Source organism: Nicrophorus vespilloides, unplaced genomic scaffold (genome assembly GCF_001412225.1).
Source record: "Nicrophorus vespilloides isolate i.1.1-1 unplaced genomic scaffold, Nicve_v1.0, whole genome shotgun sequence".
NCBI lineage: Eukaryota > Metazoa > Arthropoda > Insecta > Coleoptera > Silphidae > Nicrophorus > Nicrophorus vespilloides.
Window position 1 is genome coordinate 1 of NW_017099853.1, and position 8,041 is coordinate 8,041.

Sequence of the window (8,041 nt, forward strand, 5' to 3'; positions counted from 1 at the left end):
TGGGTCTTGGGGACGATCGGTGGCTCGCTGCACCTGGGCCACCCTGCTGGCAGTCAACTGTGTTTTGTTTTTGTTGTCGTATTGTTCGGGGATCCCCCAGAACTTGCGGGCGGTGAGCGTAGCGTGCGCGGACTGCGTATAGAATGGCTCGGGGATTCCCCCGATTTTGTAGGCGAAACAACTTTTCAATATAGTTTCTTTTTAGGAATAGCCGGTTTCGAGAATTTCGGCGACGGAAATCTGGAGGAGGGTAAGTTGGGCGAGTCTGACCTTGTTTTTATGGTGGTTCTCCTGCTCCTTTTCTTGTCGCTTTTCGCAGTGGTTGGTTCTTTGAGGTATTGGCTGGTTGTTGAAGTGGAGGGAGCTGCCGTCTCGACGTCGCTTCCCGCTGGTGTGGTGTCTCTCGATGAGTTTAGGTTCATGATTACTTTTCTATTTTTCGGTTTTGTTCTGTTCCCCTTGGATAGGAGAACGGTCCCATTGTTTCGCTCTGGGCGCTTATTAATATCTTCGTCCATCAGGATGGATGGGACTTGAAGGTTTTCACTTTTCACAGGCGTGTGTTCTCGGCTGCTGGCAGTCAACTGGTTTGTTTGATTTGATTTGTCATACCTGGGAGTATCACCCTTATTCCCCATTATCATGTGAGACTTGGCGTTGATGTTTGTAATGAGCTTATAGCTCAGCCAGCGGCTCCTGTCTTTGACTCGTGACTGTTACTGGTGTCATCCAGAGTCCAGTAGCATTTTTGGTCTCCGGTGGTGGGAAGGGAGGTTCTGGTCGTATGCCACTGCGTTGCGGATCAGAGGATTATCGTGTACTTCAGCTTTGGCGAAGGTCTTGGTTGCCAATTTCTTGATATGCTCGTCGAGGCGGAGTTGTTTGTTTGACACGAACCAGGGTGCGTCGAAGATATTACGGAGGGTTTTATTCTGTATGACTTGAAGTTTATTGATGAGATGTTGTGCTGCATGACCCCATGCTGGAGACGCATAAGTCAGGATCGGGCGTATAATGGCTTTGTACAGCATCAGCTTACTCCTTCTGCTGAGCCTGCTTCTTCTGTTGGTTAATGGTTGCAGGAGGTTCCCCAGCCCGTATGCCCTGTTGACAGTTTTCTCGATGTGATCTTTGAATCGCAGTCATACGTCTGGTGAAGATCACCGCTGTACTTTTTTCAGGATTCACATCGATCCTCCATAGCCTGAACCACTCTTCTAGTGTATCGAGTGCAGTCTGAAGGTGTCTGATGACATGCACCGGACTGGAGTGTCTGGCCAGGATGGCGGTGTCGTCGGTATAGTAGGCGGTGGTGACAACACCGTTGGTGGGGGTCGGCACGTCAGCCATGTAGATGGCAAAGAGGAAAGCCGATAACGTTGACCCTTGGGGACTCCGAATCTGATGGTTCTGGCTGTCGATCTGGTGTTGTTGATCTTCACCGAGAAAGTTCTATGGTGGAGGAAGTCCTTGATTAATAGAATTAACCCTATCGGGAAGCCGCTCGCAATCATTTTAAAGATGAGGCCATTGTGCCACACCTTATCAAAGGCTTTGGCCACGTCTAAAAAGACCGCTCCAGTGTGTTTCCGCCAGTTAAATGAGGTGGAAATGTGTTCTACCACTCTTAGCACTTGTTCCGTGGTGGAGTGACCGCTTCTGAAACCAAATTGCTCATCCGGGATGACGTGGAGTTGTTCTTCCTGGTCCTGTAATCTGTGCAGGACAATCTTCTCTGCTACCTTTGCCAGGCATGGTAAGAGGCTGATGGGACGGTAGTTCTGCGGGAATTGCAGGTTGTGAGCGCATTTTGGAATCAGGATGATGTCGGCGGTCTTGAACGGGTCCGGGAAGTGGCGATATCGGAGCATGGCATTTGTGATTGCAACGATATGCATGAGAGTCCTGTGAGGCAGGGACTTCAGCATGCGGTTGGTGATGCCGTCGTTGCCTGGGGCCTTTCTGGTCTTTAAACCTTGGAGACCTTGGTTGTTTGTCGGGTGCCTTTGGTGGAGAGCTCGGGCCATTCGGGGCAGCCTCGGTAGCTGGCTGGGTGCGGACCGCCGCAGTTGACGCATTTTGCTGGAGACTTAGCGCTCTTTTTGTATTGGAAGGACTCGTGGTCCTTGCCGCATTTCACGCATTTGGGTATTGCGCGACATCCTTTCTGCGAGAGGCCCCAACGCTGGCATCTAAAGCATTGGCCTACCTCTTTTCTCTTGTTTAGTGGCTGCACCTTTACGGCGTAATCGCAGATTCCCACTAGGTCGTAGACCTTGCTTTTGTCCTCTTTGGACGTTTCAACCACTACCACATCCTGGTGACTTTTATTGCCTGGATCTTCTTTGCGGCGAGAGCTTCTTGGATATCGCTTGTGGGGGTGCCGCTTCCAATTCCACGAAGCACCATCTTGGCTGTCTTTTCACTCGCGAGGGTGAAAGAGTGGTAAGGGAGTTTTTCGCTATCAAAAAATTTAATTATACCTCGAAAGTCGTCGGCAGTCATCGGTTGGATCCGGATGCCTTTGTTGGTGGTTTTGGCCAGCTTATGGCTGAAGCCGAGGGTTCTGATCCTTGCGGCGATGGCGGACCAGTTCTGTTTGGTCCTCAGGATGATTGGAGGGACTTTCGAGCTGGTCGGAGGAGGCGTATTGCTGGTTGAGGCGAACACTGGCTGTGCGGGCCTGCTGACGTCATCGTTTGACTCGGAGATGTTACTTACCGGAGTTTGCGATGGAGCGCCATTGGTGATTGGGCTTGTGGGTGGTCGGCGTTTGGGGGTCAGCGATACAGGGGAGTATCGTTGACGCTTTTTGTTGCGCGGCACTTGGTTGCTGCTGCAGGAGTCCGAGCTGGACTCGTCCGTCAAGCGGTTGCAATCGCTGGCTGGTGCGCGCGGAGGGGTTGCTTTGCGCGGTTTGTACTGGCGCGGCGAGGCCACGGAGGAACGGCACTGAATGTCTATGTCACTTTCGCGGTCGCGGTTGGGGGGGGGCACGGAGGTGGAGGCGCCTAACCTGTTATGTAGGTCCTGGTTGATCTTCACCAGCTCCTCAACTTTTCTCTCAAGCTCGGCGATTCTGGCGGCGGCTTGGGCGTTGACGTTGTCCATCCATTCGCGCATTTGTTTGCGGGTAAGTAGGGCCACGGAGGGGTCGACGGTGACCTCGGGGTCACTGATTGTCTCGGATTCGAATTCCATGATTGTGCACTGCACTGCAGGTAGCAGCCATTTTCGGCCTGTTGTGGGTATGATGATCACCCGGATCGTAATCGATGGCCGCTCGCAGGAGGGGATTTGAATGGGCCTCTGCTCTGGCAAAAGCCTTCTCAGCTGTCTTCTTCATAAATTCCGAGAGGAAAGGAATGTTAGCCTCCCGGTGCAGCTGCTCGTTCCTGATAAACCAGGGAGCATTGTAGATTGTTCTCAGTGTCTTGTTCTGGATCACTTGCAGCTTGTGCAAGTGAGTGCGCGTAGCATGACCCCATACAGGAGACGCATAAGTCATGCCGAATCTTATGATGGACTTGTAAATGGCCAACTTGCTTTGGAAGTTTAGACGGCTCCTCCTGTTCGTCAGGGGATATAGCAGTTTAATAGTTGCACAGGCTTTGTTCCTGGCCGTCACGATATGCTGCTTGAAGCGCAATCCTTTATCCAGAGTAACTCCCAGATATTTAGCTGAAGGCTTCCACGGAAGCGTTGCCTTGCTGTTTTTACTGCTTTAGATATTGAAGGAAGAGGTGACGGTGTCATCAGCGTATTGCTGAACGTGACAGTACTTTTTAGGGTTTGTGGGAATATCGTGGCAGTAGATGTTAAATAGAATAGGAGATAAAATGGCTCCTTGAGGAACCCCTGCTCCTATTTCGAAAGTGTTAGAGAGAGAGTTCCCAATTTTGACTGCTGCAGTTCTGTCTTTTATGTAGTTGTGGATTATTTTAATTATGTGTGGAGGGAAATTAAGTAATGTTAGTTTTTTGATCAGTCCGCAATGCCAGACCGTATCAAACGCTCTATGTATGTCAAGGAAAAGTGTAGGGGAGAATTGTTATGAGTTACTGGCAATTGTGACGTGTGTTATCAAATTGAGAATTGCGTGTTGTGTAGATGTGTTCTTGGTGAAGCCATATTGGTGGTTGGGAATTATGTTGTTTGAGGAGCAGTGGAGGAGGACTCTTTTCTTTAATGATTTTTCCAGCAATTTACCCATTACTGGAAGGAGGGAGATGGGGCGGTAGGAGGAGGGGTTCTTCGAATCCTTCCCCGGTTTGGCTATCATCCTAACGATTCCATGTTTCCATTGGAAACATGACCAAGGGATAGACATTCGTTGAAGATCTCCGTTACCCACTCGAGAGCTGGTTCAGGAAGCCTCTTACCACCATCCATGAAATGCAGTCGTTACCTGGAGCAGAGTTCTTCTTATGGTCAGCTAAGTTCTCCTGTACTTCCTCCAAGGAAATGGGATCAGGAATAGGATAGAATTCATTCACAAGGTTGAGAGATTTAATTTCGGTATTAATTTTTAGGAAGAAACGATCATGAAAGAGAGGATCCTCAAGACGGCTTGTGGATTGAAGAACCTCCAAAAACATCTCCGCCTTCTCGCTGTCAAGTATTGGATCTACTTCGAGTGGATATTCTTGAAGAGGATGTCGATTAGTAAGGCGGTTAAACTGTTTCCAGAACATCCCCCCATTTCGGTAGTCCAGCTCCGCGGTGATGGTGGTCCACTGCCGCTCCCTGTGTGCTCGAACCTTGAGCCGAGTGATTGCTACCAGCCGGTACCAGGCTGTACGTATCTGGGGATCATTGTATTTCTTTAGAGTGCGATACCATTTTCTCTTTTCTTTGATTATTTGAAGGATTTCTTCAGGGAGGCTGGGAGGACGGTAGGAGCAGGATCTGATAGGGACGTTGTCATCAATTGAGTTTTGTATTAGGGGAGTGAGAACTGATGTACTGTGCTCCAGTTCTTCGACGTTGTTAATAGGATCACGACGTTGCTCCGTTTGTTTGTTTGTTTCCTTCCTGGTATTCGGGCCGGGTACTATCCCCTTATTGCCCTTTAGTCATCTGATTTCATTGGTGCGGGCGATGCCCTCTTGGCTTTGACGCTTGATTCGCTTTACCGTTACCTGTCAACCATGGTTTTTGGTCGTTTGTGGCGCGTGTAATCGTCCTCGTCATAATCAACTGCGCCCCGCACCAGCGGATTTTCATGATGTTCGGCGCGGTCAAAAGCCTTTGTTGCTATCTTCTTAATGGTTTCAGCGATGGTTGGCATGTTTGCTTCTATGTGGATTTGCTGGTTACGTACGTACCAGGGGGCATCAAATATGATTCTTAAGGTCTTGTTTTGGACTACTTGTAGTTTTTTTATGTAAGTTGGTGCTGCATGTCCCCAGGCCGGGGCTGCGTATATGAGAGTAGGGCGGATAGTCGTTTTGTAAAGCAGCAGTTGGCTACGCCGACTTAGCTTGCTCCTCCTGTTTAGCATGGGGTAGAGTTGTTTGAGCATTCCATACGCCTTGTTGGTCACTCGCTCTGTATGCTCTTTGAACCTGAGTCCTTTGTCCAACGTGATACCCAGATACTTGGCCGCTGGCTTCCACTCGATGGGTCTATCGAACATAGTGACATCCTTAAGCTGGGCTGGTGGTCTTCTTCTGGTGAAGAGTACCGCAGTGCTTTTGTCTAGGTTCACGTCAATACGCCAAAGACGGAACCACTCTTCGAATAAATCGAGGGCCTCTTAGAGGAGTCTGGTGACATGTAGTGAGCTGGAATGACGGACCAGGATGGTCGTGTCATCAGCGTAGAAGGCTGTGGTTGTAGCGATGTTCTGGATTTTAGGAATGTCTGCCATGTAAATGGCGAAGAGGAATGGTGAGAGGGCCACCCCTGCGGAACCCCGGATCTTATTACGCGCACTGAGGATCTAATGTTTTCAAGTTTCACTGTCGTTTAGAAACGCTTTCACTAGTAGAATCAGACCAACTGGGAAATTAAACTTGATCAACTTGTATATGGTGCCGTTATGCCAAACCTTGTCGAAGGCTTTGGCCACATCCAAGAAGACTGCTCCGGTGTACTTCCTCCAGTTGAATGAGGTCGTGATATGTTCGACGACCCTCATGACCTGATCTGTGGTGGAGTGTCCGCTCCGAAATCCAAACAGTTCGTCGGGAATTATATTGAACTGCTTCTCATGCTCTTGAAGCCTTTGGAGGATCACTTTTTCGGCGACCTTAGCTAACGCTGGTAGCAGGCTAATAGGTCTATAGTTCTGGGGGAATTGGAGATTACTCACGCACTTGGGGAACACTATAATGTCTGCACTTTTCCATTGGGCGGGGAAGTGACGATGTCGGAGCATGGCATTCACTATGGCAACAATGTGCATCATTGATCTGTGCGGGAGGGCTTTGAGCACTCAGTTGGTGATGCCGTCCTGTCCTGGTGCCTTCTTCGGTTTAGACCGCTTGAGGATGGCTCTTACTTCACCGGGGGTGACTGGGTCAATGGGGTCTTCATCAGGAGTGTTGTTGAAGTAGCGTCTGTTGGTTCGGTGAACTTGCTCGATGTGTTCAATGTCAGCGTTGATGTACTTGGGACTGCATTGCAACTCCAAGCTATCTGCAAATGCCTCAGCCTTATCCTGATCGGAGTACGCCATGCCATTCTGCCCATGGATGGGCGGGTAATGGATCTTCTTTTTGCGGAGATTTTTGGAGATCCTCCAGACTGTGTTGTTGTCGTCTGCTATGCTCAGAAGGAGTTCCTGCCATCTGTCGTTCCGGAGAATATCCAGCTCAGCTCGCACCTGTGCTGAAAGTATTCTGAGGATGCGTTTGTGACCTGGAAGAAGTGTCCGCTGGTACTCCTTCTTCGCCCTTCTTCGCTCCCTGATTGATTGGTGAAGTTCAATCGGCAAATTATTGGCTTGTCTTCGTTGCGGGGTGTTGTGCGTTGAAGCATCCAATGCCTGTTTCAGGTTGGATTGGAAAGATGTTATGGCAGCATCGACCTCGGCTACTGTTGAGAGGCTAGGTACTTGACCGGTGAATGAGTTCACTACATCGCCAAACTGGGCCCAGTTTATCCTGCGCGTGGGTACTGCAGGTTCCTCATCATGATCATCCCCCAAGTGTAGGGCTAGCGGGTTATGGTCCGAACTTAATTCGTCGAGCACATCAAGGGTGAAGAACTGTGTAACGTTCTTAATAATCGCAACGTCCAAAACATCTGGTCTTCCTACTGTGCCATAATGAGTAGGCTCGTCCGGTCCAACCACCAGGATGTTGTTAGTGTTTTGGAGGCCATGTAGTAGTTTTCCGTTGCGATTGGTTGCTCGACTGTTCCATGCCGGGTGCTTAGAGTTTAGATCGCCAGCTATGATGACTGGTTGGTTGGTGCGAAGTAGCGCCTCAAGGTCGTCAACCGGGAGGACTCTGGCTGGTGGATTGTAGACCGCGTAGAGATGGATTGAGCCACCTCCCTCGAGGTTTATTGAGATGCCAGTAGTCTCGAGCAGCAACGGGTCCGGCAATGGGAGCAGCTGATGGTCGATGTTACGCTTGACATAGATGGCCGTTCCACCACCTGGGCGGCCTCGTCTGATGTTATGGTAAACTCTGTAGTTGGCCATCTTGGGAGTGTCAATCGGTCTGAAGTGGGTTTCATTGATCAGCATCACGTCTGCCGATCTCTGTTCTGCTAGCAGTTGGAGCTCCTGCTTTTTATGGTTGAGTCCATTGGCATTCCAGATTAGGACCTCTAGGGACGATGGCTTCCTTCTAACGGCCATTCAATGAGGAGAGTACAGGTAACATTGACTTAAAATTCGCAATGAAGGTCTCCATCGCTTGAAGTGCAGCCATGAGTGTGTGCTGCTGGTTCATTGGCATGCTTGCTGCTTGCGCTGTGGCGGCTGCATAGCTGCCCGGGTGGTTGCTTGGAGGCGTCCGCGCTGCTTCTGGCCTTGGAGGACGGGATCTCTGTGTCGTCTGAGGGCGCGTGTCATTCCTTGGAACAG

General features: G+C 50.0%; 1 protein-coding gene across 1 annotated transcript; it reads right to left on the reverse strand.

The window, feature by feature from the left end:
* Nucleotides 1-6,439: 6,439 nt before the first annotated feature.
* Nucleotides 6,440-7,699, reverse strand: LOC108565818 (RNA-directed DNA polymerase from mobile element jockey-like). Its single transcript, XM_017925465.1, has one exon. The coding sequence runs from the start codon at nucleotides 7,697-7,699 to the stop codon at nucleotides 6,440-6,442; it is 1,260 nt and encodes a 419-aa protein (XP_017780954.1).
* Nucleotides 7,700-8,041: the final 342 nt, after the last annotated feature.

What these genes read in the sequence shown, in the direction of transcription:
- LOC108565818 (XM_017925465.1), bottom strand. Translation starts at nt 7,699, where the DNA reads ATGCTGATCAATGAAACCCACTTCAGACCGATTGACACTCCCAAGATG.